Source organism: Salmo salar, chromosome 04 (genome assembly GCF_965601325.2).
Source record: "Salmo salar chromosome 04, fSalSal1, whole genome shotgun sequence".
NCBI classification, from domain to species: Eukaryota; Metazoa; Chordata; class Actinopteri; order Salmoniformes; family Salmonidae; genus Salmo; species Salmo salar.
This window is the reverse complement of record NC_138294.1, coordinates 94,024,107-94,050,902: the sequence shown is the minus strand read 5'-3', so window position 1 is coordinate 94,050,902 and position 26,796 is coordinate 94,024,107. Positions and strand designations below refer to the sequence as shown.

The following is a 26,796-nucleotide window of genomic DNA, read 5'->3' as shown; positions in this document are numbered from 1 at the left end:
AACCCTAGCAGTGGAGACGGGACTGAAACACAGACTAAACTCCCACCCTACAGAACCCTAGCAGTGGAGACGGGACTGAAACACAGACTAAACTCCCACCCTACAGAACCCTAGCAGTGGAGACGGGACTGAAACACAGACTAAACTCCCACCCTACAGAACCCTAGCAGTGGAGACGGGACTGAAACACAGACTAAACTCCCTAGCAGTCAGAACCCTAGCAGTGGAGACGGGACTGAAACACAGACTAAACTCCCACCCTACAGAACCCTAGCAGTGGAGACGGGACTGAAACACAGACTAAACTCCCACCCTACAGAACCCTAGCAGTGGAGACGGGACTGAGACACAGACTAAACTCCCACCCTACAGAACCCTAGCAGTGGAGACGGGACTGAGACTAAACTCCCACCCTACAGAACCCTAGCAGTGGAGACGGGACTGAGACTAAACTCCCACCCTACAGAACCCTAGCAGTGGAGACGAGACTGAAACACAGACTAAACTCCCACCCTACAGAACCCTAGCAGTGGAGACGGGACTGAAACACAGACTAAACTCCCTAGCAGTCAGAACCCTAGCAGTGGAGACGGGACTGAAACACAGACTAAACTCCCACCCTACAGAACCCTAGCAGTGGAGACGGGACTGAAACACAGACTAAACTTTCACCCTACAGAACCCTAGCAGTGGAGACGGGACTGAAACACAGACTAAACTCCCACCCTACAGAACCCTAGCAGTGGAGACGGGACTGAAACACAGACTAAACTCCCACCCTACAGAACCCTAGCAGTGGAGACGGGACTGAAACACAGACTAAACTCCCACCCTACAGAACCCTAGCAGTGGAGACGGGACTGAAACACAGACTAAACTCCCACCCTACAGAACCCTAGCAGTGGAGACGGGACTGAGACACAGACTAAACTCCCACCCTACAGAACCCTAGCAGTGGAGACGGGACTGAGACACAGACTAAACTCCCACCCTACAGAACCCTAGCAGTGGAGACGGGACTGAGACACAGACTAAACTCCCACCCTACAGAACCCTAGCAGTGGAGACGGGACTGAGACACAGACTAAACTCCCACCCTACAGAACCCTAGCAGTGGAGACGGGACTGAGACACAGACTAAACTCCCACCCTACAGAACCCTAGCAGTGGAGACGGGACTGAGACACAGACTAAACTCCCACCCTACAGAACCCTAGCAGTGGAGACGGGACTGAGACACAGACTAAACTCCCACCCTACAGAACCCTAGCAGTGGAGACGGGACTGAAACACAGACTAAACTCCCACCCTACAGAACCCTAGCAGTGGAGACGGGACTGAAACACAGACTAAACTCCCACCCTACAGAACCCTAGCAGTGGAGACGGGACTGAAACACAGACTAAACTCCCACCCTACAGAACGCTAGCAGTGGAGATGGGACTGAAACACAGACTAAACTCCCACCCTACAGAAGCCTAGCAGTGGAGACGGGACTTAGACACAGACTAAACTCCCACCCTACAGAACCCTAGCAGTGGAGACGGGACTGAGACACAGACTAAACTCCCACCCTACAGAACCCTAGCAGTGGAGACGGGACTGAGACACAGACTAAACTCCCACCCTACAGAACCCTAGCAGTGGAGAGGGGACTGAGACACAGACTAAACTCCCACCCTACAGAACCCTAGCAGTGGAGACGGGACTGAGACACAGACTAAACTCCCACCCTACAGAACCCTAGCAGTGGAGACGGGACTGAAACACAGACTAAACTCCCACCCTACAGAACCCTAGCAGTGGAGACGGGACTGAAACACAGACTAAACTCCCTAGGAGTCAGAAACCTAGCAGTGGAGACGGGACTGAAACACAGACTAAACTCCCACCCTACAGAACCCTAGCAGTGGAGACGGGACTGAAACACAGACTAAACTCCCACCCTACAGAACCCTAGCAGTGGAGACGGGACTGAAACACAGACTAAACTCCCACCCTACAGAACCCTAGCAGTGGAGACGGGACTGAAACACAGACTAAACTCCCTAGCAGTCAGAACCCTAGCAGTGGAGACGGGACTGAAACACAGACTAAACTCCCACCCTACAGAACCCTAGCAGTGGAGACGGGACTGAAACACAGACTAAACTCCCACCCTACAGAACCCTAGCAGTGGAGACGGGACTGAAACACAGACTAAACTCCCACCCTACAGAACCCTAGCAGTGGAGACGGGACTGAAACACAGACTAAACTCCCACCCTACAGAACCCTAGCAGTGGAGACGGGACTGAGACACAGACTAAACTCCCACCCTACAGAACCCTAGCAGTGGGGACGGGACTGAGACACAGACTAAACTCCCACCCTACAGAACCCTAGCAGTGGAGACGGGACTGAGACACAGACTAAACTCCCACCCTACAGAACCCTAGCAGTGGAGACGGTACTGAGACTAAACTCCCCACCCTACAGAACCCTAGCAGTGGAGACGGGACTGAAACACAGACTAAACTCCCAACCTACAGAACCCTAGCAGTGGAGACGGGACTGAAACACAGACTAAACTCCCTAGCAGTGACTAAACTCCCACCCTACAGAACCCTAGCAGTGGAGACGGGACTGAAACACAGACTAAACTCCCACCCTACAGAACCCTAGCAGTGGAGACGGGACTGAAACACAGACTAAACTCCCACCCTACAGAACCCTAGCAGTGGAGACGGGACTGAAACACAGACTAAACTCCCACCCTACAGAACCCTAGCAGTGGAGACGGGACTGAAACACAGACTAAACTCCCACCCTACAGAACCCTAGCAGTGGAGACGGGACTGAAACACAGACTAAACTCCCACCCTACAGAACCCTAGCAGTGGAGACGGGACTGAAACACAGACTAAACTCCCACCCTACAGAACCCTAGCAGTGGAGACGGGACTGAAACACAGACTAAACTCCCACCCTACAGAACCCTAGCAGTGGAGACGGGACTGAGACACAGACTAAACTCCCACCCTACAGAACCCTAGCAGTGGAGACGGGACTGAGACACAGACTAAACTCCCACCCTACAGAACCCTAGCAGTGGAGACGGGACTGAGACACAGACTAAACTCCCACCCTACAGAACCCTAGCAGTGGAGACGGGACTGAGACACAGACTAAACTCCCACCCTACAGAACCCTAGCAGTGGAGACGGGACTGAAACACAGACTAAACTCCCACCCTACAGAACCCTAGCAGTGGAGACGGGACTGAAACACAGACTAAACTCCCACCCTACAGAACCCTAGCAGTGGAGACGGGACTGAAACACAGACTAAACTCCCACCCTACAGAACCCTAGCAGTGGAGACGGGACTGAGACACAGACTAAACTCCCACCCTACAGAACCCTAGCAGTGGAGACGGGACTGAGACACAGACTAAACTCCCACCCTACAGAACCCTAGCAGTGGAGACGGGACTGAGACTAAACTCCCACCCTACAGAACCCTAGCAGTGGAGACGGGACTGAAACACAGACTAAACTCCCAACCTACAGAACCCTAGCAGTGGAGACGGGACTGAAACACAGACTAAACTCCCTAGCAGTCAGAACCCTAGCAGTGGAGACGGGACTGAAACACAGACTAAACTCCCACCCTACAGAACCCTAGCAGTGGAGACGGGACTGAAACACAGACTAAACTCCCACCCTACAGAACCCTAGCAGTGGAGACGGGACTGAAACACAGACTAAACTCCCACCCTACAGAACCCTAGCAGTGGAGACGGGACTGAAACACAGACTAAACTCCCACCCTACAGAACCCTAGCAGTGGAGACGGGACTGAAACACAGACTAAACTCCCACCCTACAGAACCCTAGCAGTGGAGACGGGACTGAAACACAAACTAAACTCCCACCCTACAGAACCCTAGCAGTGGAGAAGGGACTGAAACACAGACTAAACTCCCACCCTACAGAACCCTAGCAGTGGAGACGGGACTGAGACACAGACTAAACTCCCACCCTACAGAACCCTAGCAGTGGAGACGGGACTGAGACACAGACTAAACTCCCACCCTACAGAACCCTAGCAGTGGAGACGGGACTGAGACACAGACTAAACTCCCACCCTACAGAACCCTAGCAGTGGAGACGCGACTGAGACACAGACTCAACTCCCACCCTACAGAACCCTAGCAGTGGAGACGGGACTGAGACACAGACTAAACTCCCACCCTACAGAACGCTAGCAGTGGAGACGGGACTGAAACACAGACTAAACTCCCACCCTACAGAACCCTAGCAGTGGAGACGGGACTGAAACACAGACTAAACTCCCTAGCAGTCAGAACCCTAGCAGTGGAGACGGGACTGAAACACAGACTAAACTCCCACCCTACAGAACCCTAGCAGTGGAGACGGGACTGAAACACAGACTAAACTCCCACCCTACAGAACCCTAGCAGTGGAGACGGGACTGAAACACAGACTAAACTCCCACCCTACAGAACCCTAGCAGTGGAGACGGGACTGAAACACAGACTAAACTCCCACCCTACAGAACCCTAGCAGTGGAGACGGGACTGAAACACAGACTAAACTCCCACCCTACAGAACCCTAGCAGTGGAGACGGGACTGAAACACAAACTAAACTCCCACCTTACAGAACCCTAGCAGTGGAGACGGGACTGAAACACAGACTAAACTCCCACCCTACAGAACCCTAGCAGTGGAGACGGGACTGAAACACAGACTCAACTCCCACCCTACAGAACCCTAGCAGTGGAGACGGGACTGAGACACAGACTAAACTCCCACCCTACAGAACCCTAGCAGTGGAGATGGGACTGAAACACAGACTAAACTCCCACCCTACAGAACCCTAGCAGTGGAGACGGGACTGAAACACAGACTAAACTCCCACCCTACAGAACCCTAGCAATGGAGATGGGACTGAAACACAGACTAAACTCCCACCCTACAGAACCCTAGCAGTGGAGACGGGACTGAGACACAGACTAAACTCCCACCCTACAGAACCCTAGCAGTGGAGACGGGACTGAGACACAGACTAAACTCCCACCCTACAGAACCCTAGCAGTGGAGACGGGACTGAGACACAGACTAAACTCCCACCCTACAGAACCCTAGCAGTGGAGACGGGACTGAAACACAGACTAAACTCCCACCCTACAGAACCCTAGCAGTGGAGACGGGACTGAAACACAGACTAAACTCCCTAGCATTCAGAACCCTAGCAGTGGAGACGGGACTGAAACACAGACTAAACTCCCACCCTACAGAACCCTAGCAGTGGAGACGGGACTGAAACACAGACTAAACTCCCACCCTACAGAACACTAGCAGTGGAGACGGGACTGAAACACAGACTAAACTCCCACCCTACAGAACCCTAGCAGTGGAGACGGGACTGAAACACAGACTAAACTCCCACCCTACAGAACCCTAGCAGTGGAGACGGGACTAAAACACAGACTAAACTCCCACCCTACAGAACCCTAGCAGTTGAGACGGGACTGAAACACAGACTAAACTCCCTAGCAGTCAGAACCCTAGCAGTGGAGACGGGACTGAAACACAGACTAAACTCCCACCCTACAGAACCCTAGCAGTGGAGACGGGACTGAAACACAGACTAAACTCCCACCCTACAGAACTCTAGCAGTGGAGACGGGACTGAAACACAGACTAAACTCCCACCCTACAGAACCCTAGCAGTGGAGACGGGACTGAGAGACAGACTAAACTCCCACCCTACAGAACCCTAGCAGTGGAGACGGGACTGAGACACAGACTAAACTCCCACCCTACAGAACCCTAGCAGTGGAGACGGGACTGAAACACAGATTAAACTCCCACCCTACAGAACCCTAGCAGTGGAGACGGGACTGAAACACAGACTAAACTCCCACCCTACAGAACCCTAGCAGTGGAGACGGGACTGAAACACAGACTAAACTCCCACCCCACAGAACCCTAGCAGTGGAGACGGGACTGAAACACAGACTAAACTCCCACCCTACAGAACCCTAGCAGTGGAGATGGGACTGAAACACAGACTAAACTCCCACCCTACAGAACCCTAGCAGTGGAGACGGGACTGAGACACAGACTAAACTCCCACCCTACAGAACCCTAGCAGTGGAGACGGGACTGAGACACAGACTAAACTCCCACCCTACAGAACCCTAGCAGTGGAGACGGGACTGAAACACAGACTAAACTCCCACCCTACAGAACCCTAGCAGTGGAGACGGGACTGAAACACAGACTAAACTCCCTAGCAGTCAGAACCCTAGTAATGAGAACCCTTGTAGTCAGAACCCTAGTAGTCAGAACCCTAGTAGTCAGAATCCCTAGTAGTCAGACCCCTAGTAGTCAGAACCCTAGTAGTCAGAACACTAGTAATGAGAACCCTAGTAGTCAGAACCCTAATAGTCAGAACACTAGTAGTCAGAACCCTAGTAGTCAGAACCCTAGTAGTCAGAACAGTAGTAGTCAGAACACAGAACCCTAGTAGTCAGAACACTAGTAGTCAAAACACTAGTAGTCAGAACCCTAGTAGTCAGAACCCTAGTAATGAGAACCCTAGTAGTCAGAACCCTAGTAGTCAGAACCCTAGTAGTCAGAATCCCTAGTAGTCAGATTCCCAGTAGTCAGAATCCTTAGCAGTCAGAACCCTAGTAGTCAGAACCCTAGTAGTCAGAACTCTAGTAGTCAGAATTCCTAGCAGTCAGAATCCCAGTAGTCAGAATCCTAGTAGTCAGAACCCTAGTAGGCAGAACCCTAGTAGTCAGACCCCTAGTAATGACAACCCTAGTAGTCAGAACCCTAGTAGTCAGAACACTAGTAATGAGAACCCTAGTTTTCAGAACCCTAGTAGTCAGAACACTAGTAGTCAGAACCCTAGTAGTCAGACCACTAGTAGTTAGAACAGTAGTAGTCAGAACACAGAACCCTAGTAGTCAGAACCCTAGTAGTCAGAACCCTAGTAGTCAGAACTCTAGTAGTCAGAATCCCTAGCAGTCAGAACCCTAGTAGTCAGAACCCTAGTAGTCAGACCCCTAGTAATGAGAACCCTAGTAGTCAGAACCCTAGTAGTCAGAATCCCTAGCAGTCAGAACCCTAGCAGTCAGAATCCCTAGCAGTCAGAACCCTAGTAGTCAGAATACTAGTAGTCAGACCACTAGTAGTCAGAACCCTAGCAGTCAGAACCCTAGTAGTCAGACCCCTAGTAATGAGAACCCTAGCAGTCAGACCCCTAGTAGTCAGAATCCCTAGCAGTCAGAACCCTAGTAGTCAGAAACAGAACCCTAGTAGTCAGAACACTAGTAGTCAGAACACAAGTAGTCAGACCACTTGTAGTCAGAACCCTAGCAGTCAGAACCCTAGTAGTCAGAACCCTAGTAGTCAAACCACTAGTAGTCAGAACCCTAGCAGTCAGAACCCTAGTAGTCAGAACACTAGTAGTCAGAACCCTAGCAGTCAGAACCCTAGCAGTCAGAACACTAGTAGTCAGAACCCTAGTAGTCAGAACCCTAGTAGTCAGAACACTAGTAGTCAGAACACTAGTAGTCAGAACCCTAGCAGTCAGAACCCTAGCAGTCAGAACACTAGTAGTCAGAACCCTAGTAGTCAGAACACTAGTAGTCAGAACCCTAGCAGTCAGAACCCTAGCAGTCAGAACACTAGTAGTCAGAACCCTAGCAGTCAGAACCCTAGCAGTCAGAACACTAGTAGTCAGAACACTAGTAGTCAGAACCCTAGCAGTCAGAACCCTAGCAGTCAGAACACTAGTAGTCAGAACCCTAGTTGTCAGAACCCTAGCAGTCAGAACCCTAGTAGTCAGAATCCCTAGCAGTCAGAACCCTAGTAGTCAGAACCCTAGTAGTCAGACCACTTGTAGTCAGAACCCTAGCAGTCAGAACCCTAGTAGTCAGAACCCTAGTAGTCAAACCACTAGTAGTCAGAACCCTAGCAGTCAGAACCCTAGTAGTCAGAACACTAGTAGTCAGAACCCTAGCAGTCAGAACCCTAGCAGTCAGAACACTAGTAGTCAGAACCCTAGTAGTCAGAACCCTAGTAGTCAGAACACTAGTAGTCAGAACACTAGTAGTCAGAACCCTAGCAGTCAGAACCCTAGCAGTCAGAACACTAGTAGTCAGAACCCTAGTAGTCAGAACCCTAGTAGTCAGAACACTAGTAGTCAGAACCCTAGCAGTCAGAACCCTAGCAGTCAGAACACTAGTAGTCAGAACCCTAGCAGTCAGAACCCTAGCAGTCAGAACACTAGTAGTCAGAACACTAGTAGTCAGAACCCTAGCAGTCAGAACCCTAGCAGTCAGAACACTAGTAGTCAGAACCCTAGTTGTCAGAACCCTAGCAGTCAGAACCCTAGTAGTCAGAATCCCTAGCAGTCAGAACCCTAGTAGTCAGAACAATAGAGGGGACTGAGGCAAGGACTAAACTCCCACCCTAGAGATCATTAAAATGCCCTGTTAAGACTTGAGAAGAAGAAGTGATCTTAAAGGTAAATTTCACCGCTATACACTATGTGGGGTGTTTTTCCAGTCTGCTGACCTAATTATGAGTGATGGGAGGTGTTTCAGACATAATTATAAACTATAGCTGTATTTTTTAGCCAATGACGGCGTTGATTGATTCAGCCTGATGACGGATGTAAAAAAAAAAATAAAGAATGTTTTGTATAAATGATTGTGGCCTTTGTGTTTCGCCGATTCGCACGATCACGCTAGCAACCTGTAGATGCGTTTCTATTCTGTCAGTAAAATGCAGGATATCTAGGATAACTCGCTTTTCCCCGTGGCTTTGTATAGACTACAGCCTGATGGGAGACCTGGTTCCCACACTCAAAAAGCAGGCTTTTCAAAAGGGGGGGGGGGGGGTGCTAGTTTACAGGTTCACTGAAGCTATGTTACCGTGCGCCATGTATCAGTGATTGCTAAAATAATTTGCTACAATGGCTGCTTCTGATGATTCCAAGAAGAGCTGGACAATGAAACATGTTTTGACGTTCTTTAACGAACAGCCCTATTAATTTCAGCCGGAATACACTGAACAAGAGTTTAGACTAGCAGCAGCCTAGACCAGCTGGATCACGACTCAGGAGGGTAAATGACCAATGAGTAAGTTGTTTTGCTGTAGGCAACTAGCTAGCAATATAAACTCTCTTTTTACACGAGGCAGTGTTGTTCAGTACAATTTGGTGATCGATTCACTACAAGGCAAGCTAGCCAAGTTTAGCTAGCTAGCTAGCTAGCTGTGTATTTTCTATACCTGAAATGTGCTGTAGTCAAATCAAATCATAGACTATATACATTGTGGATCTCGCCAGCCCCGTGCAGTCTTTTGCTCTTTCCGAGTGAGATGATGTTGAATTGGTCCCGACTGAAAGCTTTCATCCAATGGGTCGACAGAACCTGTACTACTAAAGCTGGTGTCAAGATCATCAGCGGGAGGATTAGTCTGTTGGACACCGCAGTCAGTGATTAGCCGACATTTTACCGCTTTGTCCCCATCAATACACACTCAACCAAGATACTATATCTACCCACAGCTTTCATGTCAATAGATAATCCATACTGACCTTCACAGACAATACCCACCCCCAACGGGCACCAGTCACCCACACCATCCCCTCCTCACAATACCCACCCCCCAACGGGCACCAGTCACCCACACCATCCCCTCCTCACAATACCCACCCCCCAACGGGCACCAGTCACCCACACCATCCCCTCCTCACAATACCCACCCCCCAACAGACACCAGTCACCCACCCACACCATCCCCTCCTCACAATACCCACCCCCCAACAGACACCAGTCACCCACCCACACCATCCCCTCCTCACAATACCCACCCCCCAACAGACACCAGTCACCCACACCATCCCCTCCTCACAATACCCACCCCCCCAACAGACACCAGCACCCACACCATCCCCTCCTCACAATACCCACCCCCCAACAGACACCAGTCACCCACCCACACCATCCCCTCCTCACAATACCCACCCCCCAACAGGCACCAGTCACCCACCCACACCATCCCCTCCTCACAATACCCACCCCCCCAACAGACACCAGTCACCCACCCACACCATCCCCTCCTCACAATACCCACCCCCCAACAGACACCAGTCACCCACCCACACCATCCCCTCCTCACAATACCCACCCCCCCACAGACACCATCACCCACACCATCCCCTCCTCACAATACCCACCCCCCAACAGACACCAGTCACCCACCCACACCATCCCCTCCTCACAATACCCACCCCCCAACAGACACCAGTCACCCACCCACACCATCCCCTCCTCACAATACCCACCCCCCCACAGACACCATCACCCACACCATCCCCTCCTCACAATACCCACCCCCCCACAGACACCAGTCACCCACCCACACCATCCCCTCCTCACAATACCCACCCCCCAACAGACACCAGTCACCCACCCACACCATCCCCTCCTCACAATACCCACCCCCCAACAGGCACCATCACCCACACCATCCCCTCCTCACAATACCCACCCCCCCACAGACACCAGTCACCCACCCACACCATCCCCTCCTCACAATACCCACCCCCCAACAGACACCAGTCACCCACCCACACCATCCCCTCCTCACAATACCCACCCCCCAACAGGCACCAGTCACCCACCCACACCATCCCCTCCTCACAATACCCACCCCCCCACAGACACCATCATCCACACCATCCCCTCCTCACAATACCCACCCCCCAACAGACACCAGTCACCCACCCACACCATCCCCTCCTCACAATACCCACCCCCCAACAGGCACCAGCACCCACACCATCCCCTCCTCACAATACCCACCCCCCAACAGACACCAGTCACCCACACCTGTCACGTTCGTCGTAAGGATGGGACCAAAACACAGCGGGAATGTGAATACTCATCTTCTTTATTACGAAGAAAACCAAAACAAACACTTAATCAAAAAACAACGACAAAAATCAGTCCTGTGAGGCACACAGCTACACACGGAACAACTACCCACAAATCCCAATGAACAAACACCCCTACTAAATAGGACCTTCAATTAGAGGCAACGAGGAACAGCTGCCTCCAATTGAAGGTCAACCCAATAAACTAAACATAGAAATAGAAAAACTAGAACGAACATAGAAATATACTAACATAGAACATTAACCAAAAAAACCCGAAACACATAAAACAAATACCCCCCTGCCACGTCCTGACCAAACTACAATAACAAATAACCCTTTTACTGGTCAGGACGTAACAACACCATCCCATCCCTTCCTTACTAATACCTCCTCTTTTCCAATTTAGACTTCAAACTTTTCAGGAGCAATAATCAACTAAGCATCCATAATAACTACAGTAGAAATTGTAGCCTTCTTGACAACAAAACACGGACTGTGTTATTGCTCCAGTATTCACTCATTATAGAGTCATGGAAAGATTTAGCAAAGGTGACTTAACTAGTTCCCTGGTGCTGAGCTTGAAGTTAATGTCTTTGCAGATGTTGATGGTATCAGACTCTGTAAATAGAACACATAGGCCAGTCACGTTAGCCTCTGCCGGTAGCTAGTTTCCTAGCTAGCTAACGGTTAGATACGGCCCGCTAGGCTAACGTAAACCTAACGTAGCTTAAGTTAGCTAGCAAAGTTAGCTAGCTAACGGTTAGATACGGCCTGGTAGGCTAACGTAAACCTAACGTAGCTTAAGTTAGCTAGCAAAGTTAGCCAGCTAACGGTTAGATACGGCCTGGTAGGCTAACGTAAACCTAACGTAGCTTAAGTTGTTGGGCATCCGAGTTGGGCATCTCCGGCGCGGCCCACGCTTGGATTGCGTCCTACCTGACAGGTCGCTCCTACCAGGTGGCGTGGCGAGAATCTGTCTCCGCACCACGTGCTCTCACCACTGGTGTCCCCCAGGGCTCTGTTCTAGGCTCTCTGCTATTCTCGCTATACACCAAGTCACTTGGCTCTGTCATATCCTCACATGGTCTCTCCTATCATTGCTATGCAGACGACACACAATTAATCTTCTCCTTTCCACCTTCTGATAACCAGGTGGCGAATCGCATGTCTGCATGTCTGGCAGACATATCAGTGTGGATGACGGATCACCACCTCAAGCTGAACCTCGGCAAGACGGAGCTGCTTTTCCTCCCGGGGAAGGACTGCCTGTTCCATGATCTCGCCATCACGGTTGACAACTCCATTGTGTCCTCCTCCCAGAGTGCTAAGAACCTTGGCGTGACCCTGGACAACACCCTGTCGTTCTCCACTAACATAAAGGCGGTGACCCGATCCTGTAGGTTCATGCTCTACAACATTCGCAGAGTACGACCCTGCCTCACACAGGAAGCGGTGCAGGTCCTAATCCAGGCACTTGTCATCTCCCGTCTGGATTACTGCAACTCGCTGTTGGCTGGGCTCCCTGCCTGTGCCATTAAACCCCTACAACTGATCCAGAACGCCGCAGCCCGTCTGGTGTTCAACCTTCCCAAGTTCTCTCACGTCACCCCGCTCCTCCGCTCTCTCCACTGGCTTCCAGTTGAAGCTCGCATCCGCTACAAGACCATGGTGCTTGCCTACGGAGCCGTGAGGGGAACGGCACCTCCGTACCTTCAGGCTCTGATCAGGCCCTACACCCAAACGAGGGCACTGCGCTCATCCACCTCTGGCCTGCTGGCCCCCCTACCTCTGAGGAAGCAAAACTGTTCGCTGCTCTGGCACCCCTATGGTGGAACAAGCTCCCTCACGACGCCAGGACAGCGGAGTCAATCACCACCTTCCGGAGACACCTGAAACCCCACCTCTTCAAGGAATACCTGGGATAGGATAAAGTAATCCTTCTAACCCCCCCCCTTAAATGATTTAGATGCACTATTGTAAAGTGGTTGTTCCACTGGATATTATAGGTGAATGCACCAATTTGTAAGTCGCTCTGGATAAGAGCGTCTGCTAAATGACTTAAATGTAAATGTAAATGTAGTATTTGTCATCCTTCCTTCCTGTAGTATTTGTCATCCTTCCTTCCTGTCGTATTTGTCATCCTACCTTCCTTCCTGTCGTATTTGTCATCCTTCCTTCCTGTAGTATTTGTCATCCTTCCTTCCTCGTAGTAAATTACACTAGATAGAAGGAAGGTTAGCCGCTGTGTGTCTGTCATGTGTTTGCCTCCCATGACAATGATAACATCATGTGTTCTGTGTGTATGTTGATAACATAAAAAATACAAATAAACTTTTATTTAACTAGGCAAGACATTTAAGAACAAATGATTATTTTCAATGACAGCCTAGGAACAGGGGGTTAACTGTCTTGTTCAGGGGGCAGAACAACATATTTTTACCTTGTCAGCTCGGGGATTCGATCTAGCAAAATTAAGGTTACTGGCCGAATAAACAATAGTTTAATATTCCAAGAAGCGACTGTGCTCATGGGGACCTCTAATGCTGCAGAAATGTTTTGGTACCCTTCCCCAGATCTGTGCCTCGACATAATCCTGTCTCGGGGCTCTACGGACAATTCCTTTAATCTCAAGGCTTGGTTTTTGCTCTGACATGCACTGTAAGACCTTATATAGACAGGTGTGTGCCTTTCCAAATCATGACCAATCAATTGAATTTACCACAAGTGGACTCATAGCAAAGGGTCTGAATTCTTATGTAAATAAGGTCGTTTTTTATTTATATTTTTTGTTATTATGGCGTATTGTGTGTAGATTGATGAGGAGCAATTAAAAGGGATTTTGACCAATCGTGAAGGAGAGACCTTCACTTGGACTAGACTCATGTCAGTGAGAAAACCTTCTTGGCAGTGCCAAGGAAAACAAAAAATAGAAAAGGAATATCCAGTCTACTTATTCTACCTTTAAGTTGACTCTCATCTCTGCTGCAGAGCAATAGGAGAGATGGGGCCTGCTTGGCATAAAAACCTCCCTGGAAAGACCCAAAGACAAGGAATACAAAAGGCCGTATGCCTTACCAGTCTATGCATTTTACATGTACGTCTTTTGAACTCAAACATTGCCATTTAAAGCATTACCCATGCACTCTCTTCTGAGCTGATCAATAATGCATCTGATATGTTCACGTCTTGAAAGGTTCTGATTGATTTTCACATACCTTGTATTCTACTATCGATTTCTCCATGGTTCACCGTTTTCTGTAGGGAGATCACCTTTTTTCAAATGTCTATAATGTCAGACTGCCTTTCCAATCAAGATGTCTAACAGATATTCAAGCGTTTGCTGCACCGGACACTGGCCTGGTAGTAACATACTGTACGAAGACATTTACACCGGACACTGGGCTCGTAATAACATACTGTATAAAGACATTTACACTGGACACTGGCCTGGTAGTAACATACTGTATAAAGACATTTACACCAGACACTGGGCTCGTAATAACATATTGTATAAAGACATTTACACTGGACACTGGCCTGGTAATGACATACTGTATAAAGACATTTACACTGGACACTGGCCTGGTAACAACATACTGTATAAAGACATTTTTCTGAATTGTCGCATGTTCATATCTAAAGTAGTCTCAGCACACTCAGGATTAATGCAACATTTTCAGGTTGGAGTCTTTTCATCCATTTAAGAGTAATTATTATTATTTATTATTTTAGAATAAGGCTGTAACGTAACAAAATGTGGAATAAGCGGAAGGTGTCTGAATACTTTCCGAATGCAGTGTACATGATTAAATTCCTTTACCGCAATTCCGGAACCTGGTGTAAATCCACTTACTGTAGTTCAATAACCAATCATTGTTTTCTTAGTCAAGGTGTCTTGTCAAAACTGACATTCTTTCTGCCGACATCTTTGAATCTTAATCCAAAGTACATATTTAACAGTTGTCGGAAAACATGGACAGATAAAAAAACCAAGGGAGATTTTACCAACATTTTGTTTACAAACTTTGCATCTGCTTAGCTTTTCCAGTAAATGTGTTTTTGTTAAATGTTTAGTGTAAATTGTTCCAAGTGATCCTTGTGCAAAGAGTAGTATGGTTTGTTATTAAACTTTTAAATCAATGTTTTTTTGTTTGGCATACATTTTAAGTGAAAAATCAGAGTTTCAATTCTGGAAACAAGCCCTGGAATTATCCTCACTCTCAAAATTATTCAGTATGTTTAGTTCTCAAAAGTCTCTCTAGCCCTCTCCTGTCTAGCTCACTCCTCTCCTCTCTAGCCCTCTCTATCCTCTCTAGCCCTGTCCTCTCTAGCCCTCTCTATCCTCTCTAGCCCTCTCCTCTCTAGCCCTCTACTCTCTAGCCCTCTCCTCTCTCCTCTCTAGCCCTGTCCTCTCTAGCCCTCTCTATCCTCTCTAGCCCTGTCCTCTCTAGCCCTCTCCTCTCTAGCCCTCTCCTCTATGTCCTTATCCTCTCTAGCCCTCTACTCTCTAGCCCTCTCCTCTCTAGCCCTCTCCTCTATGTCCTTATCCTCTCTAGCCCTCTACTCTCTAGCCCTCTCCTCTCTAGTCCTCTCCTCTATGTCCTTATCCTCTCTAACCCTCTACTCTCTAGCCCTCTCCTCTCTAGTCCTCTCCTCACTAGCCCTCTCCTCTCTAGCCCTGTCCTCTCTAGCCCTCTACTCTCTAGCATCTCTCCTCTCTAGCCTCTCTCCTCTCTAGTCCTCTCCTCACTAGCCCTCTCCTCTCTAGCCCTCTCCTCTCTAGCCTCTCTCCTCTCTAGCCCTCTACTCTCTAGCCTCTCTTCTCTCTAGCCCTGTCCTCTCTAGCCCTGTCCTCTCTAGCCCTCTACTCTCTAGTTCTATTCTCTCCTCTCTAGCCCTCTCCTCTCTAGCCCCTCTCCTCTCTAGCCCTCTCCTCTCTAGCCCTCTCCTCTCTAGCCCTCTCCTCTCTAGCCCTCTCCTCTCTAGCCCTCTCCTCTCTAGCCTCTCTCCTCTCTAGCCCTCTCCTCTCTAGCCCTGTCCTCTCTCCTCTCTAGCACCCCCCTCTCTAGCACTCTCCTCTCTAGCCTCTCTCCTCTCTAGCCCTGTCCTCTCTCATCTCTCCTCTCTAGCCCTCTCCTCTCTCCTCTCTAGCCTCTCTCCTCTCTAGCCCTGTCCTCTCTCCTCTCTAGCCTCTCTCCTCTCTAGCCCTCTCCTCTCTAGCCCTGTCCTCTCTCATCTCTCCTCTCTAGCCCTCTCCTCTCTCCTCTCTAGCCTCTCTCCTCTCTAGCCCTCTCCTCTCTAGCCCTGTCCTCTCTCCTCTCTAGCCCCCCCCTCTCTAGCACTCTCCTCTCTAGCCTCTCTCCTCTCTAGCCCTGTCCTCTCTCATCTCTCCTCTCTAGCCCTCTCCTCTCTCCTCTCTAGCCCTCTCCTCTCTAGCCCTGTCCTCTCTCCTCTCTAGCCCTGTCCTCTCTCATCTCTCCTCTCTAGCCCTCTCCTCTCTCCTCTCTAGCCTCTCTCCTCTCTAGCCCTCTCCTCTCTCCTCTCTAGCCTCTCTCCTCTCTAGCCCTCTCCTCTCTAGCCCTGTCCTCTCTCCTCTCTAGCCCTCTCCTCTCTCCTCTCTAGCCCTCTCCTCTCTAGCCCTGTCCTCTCTCCTCTCTAGCACCCCCCTCTCTAGCACTCTCCTCTCTAGCCTCTCTCCTCTCTAGCCCTGTCCTCTCTCATCTCTCCTCTCTAGCCCTCTCCTCTCTCCTCTCTAGCCTCTCTCCTCTCTAGCCCTCTCCTCTCTAGCCCTCTACTCTCTAGTTCTATTCTCTCCTCTCTAGCCCTCTCCTCTCTAGCCCTCTACTCTCTAGTTCTATTCTCTCCTCTCTAGCCCTCTCCTCTCTAGCCCTCTCCTCTCTAGCCCTGTCCTCTCTAGCCCTCTACTCTCTAGTTCTATTCTCTCCTCTCTAGCCCTCTCCTCTCTAGCCCTCTCCTCTCTAGCCCTCTCCTCTCTAGCCCTGTCCTCTCTAGCCCTCTCCTCTCTAGCCCTGTCCTCTCTAGCCCTCTCCTCTCTAGCCCTCTACTCTCTAGCCCTCTCCTCTCTAGCCCTGTCCTCTCTCCTCTCTAGCACCCCCCTCTCTAGCACTCTCCTCTCTAGCCTCTCTCCTCTCTAGCCCTGTCCTCTCTCATCTCTCCTCTCTAGCCCTCTCCTCTCTCCTCTCTAGCCTCTCTCCTCTCTAGCCCTCTCCCCTCTAGCCCTGTCCTCTCTCATCTCTCCTCTCTAGCCCTCTCCTCTCTCCTCTCTGTCCTCTCTCCTCTCTAGCCCTCTCCTCTCTAGCCCTCTCCTCTCTAGCCCTCTACTCTCTCCTCAATTGCACCACCCAGGGAGAATTGTAACAAGTACATTTCTTTCAGTTTTTTTTGTTGAAATATTGTGTGTGATGAAATAAGATTTGGACATTGTTATTGTTAGCGATAATATTCATTATTCAATTCTCTGTTTTCTCCTCTCTTTGTCTCTCTCTCTCTGTGTCTCTCCCTCTCTGTCTTTCTATCTTTAGCTCTGAGAGATAACCGCATAGAGCTGGTGAGGGCGTCGTGGTCCGAGCTGACCATCAGTATCAACGAGATCACACTGGCTGACGAAGGGATGTACACCTGTTCTCTGTTCACCATGCCTGTCAAGACCGCCAAGGCCTACCTTACTGTACTGGGTGAGAACATAGTACACACAGGAATACAATACTCACAGGAGCACACACACACACACACACAGTGTTTCCATAGAGTTTTCATCTATATTTTTCATAGCTGTCTGTTTTGCCACCACAAACCGATGCTGGCATTAAGACCTCACTCAACCAGCTGCATAGGGTCATAAGCAAGCAAGAAAATGCTCATCCAGAGGTGGCGCTCCTAGCGGCCGGGGACTTTAACTTCTTATGAGTACTTGGGACGGTAGCGTCCTACCTGGCCAACATCCAGTGAAATTGCAGAGCGCGAAATTCAAAAATACTCAATTCAAATATTTAACATTCTTGAAAATATATGTGTTATACATCAAAATAAAGCTTAACTTCTTGTTAATCCAGCCGCTGTGTCAGATTTCAAAAAGGCTTTACGGTGAAAGCACACGATGCAATTATCTGAGGACAGCGCCCCACCATACAAACACATGAAAATCATATTTCAACCAGGCAGGTGCGACACAAAAGTCAGAATTAGCGAAATAAAAAATTCCTTACCTTTGATGATAAATGTTTGTTTTGTTCGATAAAGTCCCTCTTTATATCCAAAAATATTTGTTTTGTTGGCGCGTTTTTTGCAGTAATCCAATAGCTCACAACAGGCAGACGAAAAATCCAAATAGTGTCCGTAAAGTTCGTAGAAACATGTCAAACGATGTTTATATTCAACCTCAGGTTGTTTTTAGCCTAAATAATTGATAATATTTCAACCGGACAATAGCGTCGTCAATATAAAAGAAAAACAAGAAAGGTGCGCTCCCGGTCGTGCGCAGGAAAACAGGTCTGGCGACTTCCCAGGGTCCACTCACTCAAAGTGGTCTTACTCCCTCATTTGTCAGAATACAAGCCTGAAACAATTTCTAAAGACTGTTGCCATCTAGTGGAAGCCATAGGAAGTGCAATTTGAGTCCTAAGTCAATGGATACTGTAATGGCATTCAATAGAAAACTACAAACATAAAATAATCGCACTTCCTGGATGGATTCTTTTCAGGTTTCCGCCTGCCATATCAGTTCTGTTATACTCACAGACATTATTTTAACAGATTTGGAAACTGAGTGTTTTCTATCCAAATATATCAATTATATGCATATCCTAGCTTCTGGGCCTGAGTAGCAGGCAGTTTACTTTGGGCACACTTTTCATCCGGAGGTGCCCCCTACCAAAGTGATGTTAGCTCTATATTTTGGTGTAAATCTGTATACCTAGACTATGTTTTTGCTTTTCCTGATTTAGTCACCATAATTTAAATATATAAAATTGCTGAAAATGCTCTTGATCATATATTGCTATGCGTAACACTTCTTCAAGTAAGATTTTCAATGGCGAATGAACCTCTTTACGCCCGAGTTTACGACAAAGGCTGGTCTTCCAACATATAACCATTACATATTGCCGTTTACCTCAGCTCATTGGCTATGTTCCAAGCTAGATTTCAAGAGGATCAGTGGTCATTGGACCAAAAGACAGTCAATCAACAACACACCGGTCAATTCATTGGTGCAAAATGAGGTCATCGATTGGTGTCTTCATATCGGTTTGTTTCGGTCAATACGTCCCGCAAAAAGAACCAAGTGTGGTTGTGTTACTAACAAGCAGAGGATTGTAATGAAACCAACCATGACTGGATAAACGTTGGTTTAGTATAATAAAAAAAAGTTATTATTACATTGAATGTTTTGTTGAAAGTTGAATGAGACGGAATTCACGACACAAGCGATTTACAAATGTTTCGTGTTAGGCTAGAAAAATGGATTTTATAAAAGAAAATGAACATTCATTGTGTAGCTGGGGACCCTTGGCATTGCCACCAGAGGAAGATCTTCAAAGGTAAGTGATTTTATTTTATAGCTATTTCTGACTTTCGTGACACCACTGCCTGGTATGAAAATGTTTGTAATGCTTTTGTATGCTGGGCGCTGTCCTCAGATAATCACATGGTGTGCTTTCGCCGTAAAGTCGTTTTGAAATCTGACATAGCGGCTGGATTAACAAGAAGTTAAGCTTTTTACTGATGTATAACACTTGTACTTTCATGAATGTTTAATATTATGAATTTTGTATTTTGAATTTCGCGCTCTGCAATTTCACCGGATGTTGGGCAGGTGTGACGCTAGCGTCCCACCTACCCCAAAGAGGTTTAAAAGTCATTTTTCAACCACTCCACACATTTCTTGCCAATGCAGGCAAACTGAAATCCGTCTTTTTGTAACTAGAGGCAAAACAACTCTAGATCCCTTTTAGAAATCTGACCATAACTCATCCTGCTTGCAAGGAAAAACTCAAACAGGATGTACCACTTGCTCAATACAGAAGTGGTCAGATGAAGCAGATGCTAAACTACATGACTGTTTCAGCACAGACTGGAATATGTTCCAGGATTCATCCGATGGCATTGACGAGTACATCACACCAGTTTCATTAATAAGTGCATCGACGATGTCGTCCCCACATTGACCGTACGTACATATCCCAACCAGAAGCCATGGGTTACATGCAACATCCGCACCTAGCTAAAGGCTAGAAACTACTGCTTTCAAGGAGCGGGACACTAAAACGAAAGCTTCTAAGAAATTCTGCTGCGTCCTCTGACGAACCATCAAACATGCAAAGCATCTAAGATCGAATCATACTACTCCGGCTCTGACATTCGTCGGATGTGGCAGGGCGTGCAAACTATCACGGACTACACAAGGAAACCCAGCCGCGAGCTGCCCAATGACGCGAGCCTACCAGACGAGTTAAATATCTTCTATGCTCGTTTCAAGGCAAGCAACACTGAACCATGCATGAGAGCACCAGCTGTTTCGGACGACTGTGTGATCACGCTCTCCGTAGCCGATATGACGGAGACCTGTAAACAGGTTAACTTCTCTAGGGCCAGTGGGACGATTTCGTCCCACCTACGTAACAGCCAGTGGAATCCCGTGGCGCGTTATTCAAATACCTTAGAAATGCTATTACTTCAATTTCTCAAACATATGACTATTTTACACCATTTTAAAGACAAGACTCTCATTAATCTAACCACACTGTCCGATTTCAAAAAGGCTTTACAACGAAAGCAAAACATTAGATTATGTCAGCAGAGTACCCAGCCAGAAATAATCAGACACCCATTTTTCAAGCTAGCATATAATGTCACATAAACCCAAACCACAGCTAAATGCAGCACTAACCTTTGATGATCTTCATCAGATGACAATCTTAGGACATTATGTTATACAATACATGCATGTTTTGTTCAATCAAGTTCATATTTATATCAAAAACCAGCTTTTTACATTAGCATGTGACGTTCAGAACTAGCATACACCTGCAAACTTCCGGTGAATTTACTAAATTACTCACGATAAACGTTCACAAAAAAAGTAACAATTATTTTAAGAATTATAGATACAGAACTCCTCTATGCACTCGCTATGTCCGATTTTAAAATAGCTTTTCGGTGAAAGCACATTTTGCAATATTCTCAGTAGATAGCCCGGCATCACAGGGCTAGCTATTTAGACACCCACCAAGTTTAGCCCTCACCAAAGTCAGATTTACTATAAGAAAAATGTTATTACCTTTGCTGTTCTTCGTCAGAATGCACTCCCAGGACTTCTACTTCAATAACAAATGTTGGTTTGGTTCAAAATAATCCATAGTTATGTTCAAATATCCTCTGTTTTGATCGTGCGTTCAAGACACTATCCGAAGTGTAAAGAAGGGTGATGCGCACGACGCGTTTCATGACAAAAAAATTCTAAATATTCCATTACCGTACTTGGAAGCATGTCAATCGCTAAATTTTTATGCAATTTTTCTCGTAAAAAAAGCGATAATATTCCGACCGGGAAAGCGTGTTTACGTTCAAAGAGAGAGAAAATAAAAACATGGTGTCACCTTGTGCACGTGCCTCAGTCAGATTGTCCTCTGATAGACCACTTACCAAAGGCACTAATGTTTTTCAGCCAGGGGCTGGAATTACATCATTCAGCTTTTTCCTGGGTTCTGAGAGCCTATGGGAGCCGTAGGAAGTGTCACGTTACAGCAAAGATCCTCAGTTTTCAATAAAGAGAGTCAAGAAGAACAAGAACTTGTCAGACAGGCCACTTCCTGTAAGGAATCTTCTCAGGTTTTTGCCTGCCATATGAGTTCTGTTATACTCACAGACACCATTCAAACAGTTTTAGAAACTTTAGGGTGTTTTCTATCCAAAGCCAATAATTATATGCATATTCTAGTTTCTGGGCAGTAGTAATAACCAGATTAAATCGGGTACGTTTTTTATCCGGCCGTGTAAATACTGCCCCTTAGCCCTAACAGGTTAACATTCACAAGATCGCAAGGCCAGATGGATTACCAGGACATGTAGTCAGAGCGTGCGCTGACCAGCTGACAAGTGTCTTCACTGACATTTTCAACATCTCTCTGACCCCTATAGCCAAGTTATCATGGACTCAGTACTGGTACCTTGTGTATAAAACCAAGTTATCATGGACTCATTACTGGGACCTCATGTTTATAGCCAAGTTATCATTGACTCAGTACTGGTACTCTGTGTTTATAGCCAAGTTATCATTGACTCAGTACTGGTACTCTGTGTTTATAGCCAAGTTATCATGGACTCAGTACTGGTACTCTGTGTATATAGCCAAGTTATCATGGACTCAGTACTGGTACTCTGTGTATATAGCCATGTTATCATTGACTCTGTACTGGTACTCTGTGTATATAGCCATGTTATCATTGACTCTGTACTGGTACTCTGTGTATATAGCCGAGTTATCATGGTCTCGGTACTGGTACTCTGTCTATATAGCCATGTTATCATGGACTCAGTACTGGTACTCTGTGTATATAGCCAAGTTATCATGGACTCAGTACTGGTACTCTGTGTATATAGCCAAGTTATCATGGACTCAGTACTGGTACTCTGTGTATATAGCCAAGTTATCATGGACTCAGTACTGGTACTCTGTGTATATAGCCAAGTTATCATTACTCAGTACTGGTACCCTGTGTATATAGCCGAGTTATCATGGTCTCGGTACTGGTACTCTGTCTATATAGCCAAGTTATCATGGACTCGGTGCTCGCCCTCGTGTTTATTGCCAAGATATCATGGACTCGGCTATATACACGAGGTACCAGTACCGAGTTATCATGGACTCGGTGCTCACCCTCGTGTTTATAACCAGACACCTAGGTATTTATAGTTGTCGACATATTCTAGGTCGGAACCGTCCAGGGTGGTGATGCTAGCCGGGCGGGAAGGTGCGGGCAGCGAACGGTTTTGAAAAGCATGCATTTGGTTTTACTAGCGTTTAAGAGCAGTTGGAGGCCACGGAAGGAGTGTTGTATGGCATTGAAGCTCGTCTGGAGGTTTGTTAGCACAGTGTCCGAGGAAGGGCCAGAGGTATACAGAATGGTGTCGTCTGCGTAGAGGTGGATCAGGGAATCGTTTAGGCCATTAGAACACTGTGAAGGCTGAAGCTCGTTTAGGCCATTAGAACACTGTGAAGGCTGAAGCTCGTTTAGGCCATTAGAACACTGTGAAGGCTGAAGCTCGTTTAGTCCATTAGAACACTGTGAAGGCTGAAGCTCGTTTAGGCCATTAGAACACTGTGAAGGCTGAAGCTCGTTTAGGCCATTAGAACACTGTGAAGGCTGAAGCTCGTTTAGGCCATTAGAACACTGTGAAGGCTGAAGCTCGTTTAGGCCATTAGAACACTGTGAAGGCTGAAGCTCGTTTAGGCCATTAGAACACTGTGAAGGCTGAAGCTCGTTTAGGCCATTAGAACACTGTGAAGGCTGAAGCTCGTTTAGGCCATTAGAACACTGTGAAGGCTGAAGCTCGTTTAGGCCATTAGAACACTGTGAAGGCTGAAGCTCGTTTAGGCCATTAGAACACTGTGAAGGCTGAAGCTCGTTTAGGCCATTAGAACACTGTGAAGGCTGAAGCTCGTTTAGGCCATTAGAACACTGTGAAGGCTGAAGCTCGTTTAGGCCATTAGAACACTGTGAAGGCTGAAGCTCGTTTAGGCCATTAGAACACTGTGTGTGTCAACAACAATGTTAACAGCATTAAAGACTGCTCAATGAGGACACACACACACACACACACACACACACACACACACACACACACACACACACACACACACACACACACACACACACACACACACACACACACACACACACACACCCTCTCAAAGAGGATACAGACATAATTAGGTTACAATACTTAGCCATATTTAATGGACCAAACCGAGAGAGCCAGAGAGAGATTTAATTAATGCATAAACAGTCTGAATTCAAGCCAGATCACTCAAGATTGACTTTTAAATTGGACGTCAGGAAATGCGTTCAAAACCGGCCACTAAGGGCAACATTGAGTGCTATTATCATCAAGTAATAGAGTTTTGCGATGTGGAGTGGGGTGGAGGATGGGTGTAATCCAATCAAACACACTCAAAAAAGGACAGAATTAAGTTACAGTACTGAACCAGTGGTGGAAAAGTACTCAATTTGTCATAAAAAAAAGTCACCCGGTAAAATATTTCTTGAGTAAAACTCTAAAAGTATTTGGTTTAAAATGTACTTAAGTATCAAAAGTAAAAGTATAATCCATTTCAAATTCTGTATATTAACCCGACTGCACAATAAAAATGTTTTATTTTTATTGACGAACAGCCAGGGGCACACTCCAACACTCAGACATCATTTACAAATGAAATAGTCCCCAAGTTCAGAGAGAGTAGGGATGTAGTATTTTTGGGTGTCAGGGAAAATGTATGGACAAAAAAAAAAGTTAAGTATTTTCTTTTAGGAAATTAGTGAAGTAAAAGTAAAAGTTAGCAAAAATATAAATAGTAAAGTAAAGTACAGATACCACAAAAAAAACGACTCAAGTAGTACTTCAAAGTATTTTTACTTAATAAGTACTTTACACCACTGTACTGAACCATATATCATGTAACAAACAGAGAGAGAGACAGCAAGTGATTGAATTACTGCACAAACAGTCGGATTACATCTTAGGATGGGGGGGGGGGGGTCAGTGCATCTTTCTGCTGTTGTCTGGGAATGTAATCCAGTATCATTCAGAACATCGTTCAGAACCCCATCTGTCCTGAACACATAAACAGACGCCTCACAAGTCCTCAACTAGCAGCTTCATGAAATAGTACCCCGCAAAAACACCAGCCTCAACGTCAACAGTGAAGAGGCGACTCCGGGATGCTGGCCTTCTAGGCAGAGTTCCTCTGTCCAGTCTCAACGTCAACAGTGAAGAGGCGACTCCGGGATGCTGGCCTTCCAGGCAGAGTTCCTCTGTCCAGTCTCAACGTCAACAGTGAAGAGGCGACTCCGGGATGCTGGCCTTCCAGGCAGAGTTCCTCTGTCCAGTCTCAACGTCAACAGTGAAGAGGCGACTCCGGGATGCTGGCCTTCTAGGCAGAGTTCCTCTGTCCAGTGTCTGTGTTGTTTTCCCCATCTTAATCTTTTATTTTTATTGGCCAGTCTGAGATATGGCTTTTCTTTGCAACACTGCCTAGAAGGCCAGCATCCTCTTCACTGTTGACGTTTTGCGGGTACTATTTAATGAATCTGCCAGTTGAGGACCTGTGAGTTGTCTGTTTCTCAAACTAGACACGCTAATGTACTTGTCCTCTTGCTCAGTTGTGCACCGGGGCCTCTCACTCCTCTTTCTATTCTGGTTAGAGCCAGTTTGCGCTGTTCTGTGAAGGGAGTAGTACACAGCGTTGTATGAGATCTTCAGTTTCTTGGCAATTTCTCACATGGAATAGCCTTTATTTCTCAGAACAAGAATAGACTGACGAGTTTCAGAGGAAAGGTCTTTGTTTCTGGCCATTTTGAGACTGTAATCGAACCCACAAATGCTGATGCTCCAGATACTCAACTAGTCTAAAGAAGGCCAGTTTTATTGCTTCTTTAATCAGTACAACAGTTTTCAGCTGTGCTAACATAATTGCAAAAGGGTTTTCTAATGATCAATTAGCCTTTTAAAATGATAAACTTGGATTAGCTAACACAACGTGTCACTGGAACACAGGAGTGATGGTTGCTGATAACGGGCCTTTGTACACCTATGTAGATATTCCAGTAGTCATTTACAACATTAACAGCCTCCCCTACGCTGTATTTCTGATCAATGTGAAGTTATTTTATTGGACAGAAATGTTGCTTTACTTTCAAAAACAAGTCAGAAGTTTACATACACCTTAGCCAAATACATTTACACTCAGTTTTTCACAATTCCTGACATTTAATCCTAGTAAAAATTCCCTGTCTTAGGTCAGTTAGGATCACCACTTTATTTTAAGAATGTGAAACGTCAGAATAATAGTAGAGAGAATGATTTATTTCAGCTTTTATTTCTTTCATCACATTCCCAGTGGGTCAGAAGTTTACATACACTCAATTAGTATTTGGTAGCATTGCCTTTAAATTGTTTAACTTGTGTCAAACGTTTCAGGTAGCCTTCCACAAATTTTGGCCCATTCCTCCTGACAGAGCTGGTGTAACTGAGTCAGGTTTGTAGGCCTCCTTGCTCGCACACGCTTTTTCAGTTCTTCCCACACATTTTCTATAGGATTAAGGTCAGGGCTTTGTTATGGCCACTCCAATATCTTGACTTTGTTGTCTTTAAGCCATTTTGCCACAACTTTGGAACTATTCTTGGGGTCATTGTCCATTTGGAAGACCCATTTGCAACCAAGCTTTAACTTCCTGACTGATGTCCTGAGATGTTGCTTCAATATATCCACATCATTTTCCTGCTTCATGATGCCATCTATTCTGTGAAGTGCACCAGTCCCTCCTGCAGCAAAGCACCCCCACAACATGATGCTGCCACCCACATTTACATTTTTGTCATTTAGCAGACACTGTTATCCAGAGTGATTTACAGCAGTGAATGCATACATTTCATACATTTTTTTTGTCTTTCTTCTCCGTACTGGTCCCCCGTGGGAATCGAACCCACAACCCTGGCGTTGCAAACACCATGCTCTACCAACTGAGCCACACGGGACACGTGCTTCACGGTTGGGATGGTGTTCTTCGGCTTGCAAGCCTCCCCCT

The 26,796-nt window shown here is 47.0% G+C and overlaps 1 protein-coding gene across 1 annotated transcript in view; it reads left to right on the top strand.

Moving 5' to 3' along the window:
• Window positions 1–26,796, top strand: part of LOC106604040 (cell adhesion molecule 2) — a 654,407-nt gene that overhangs the window by 446,723 nt on the left and 180,888 nt on the right. The window contains exon 3 of the mRNA XM_082974832.1: window positions 17,515–17,667. Within this exon, the coding sequence (XP_082830958.1) occupies window positions 17,515–17,667 (153 nt within the window). The remainder of the gene's footprint in view (window positions 1–17,514; window positions 17,668–26,796) is intronic.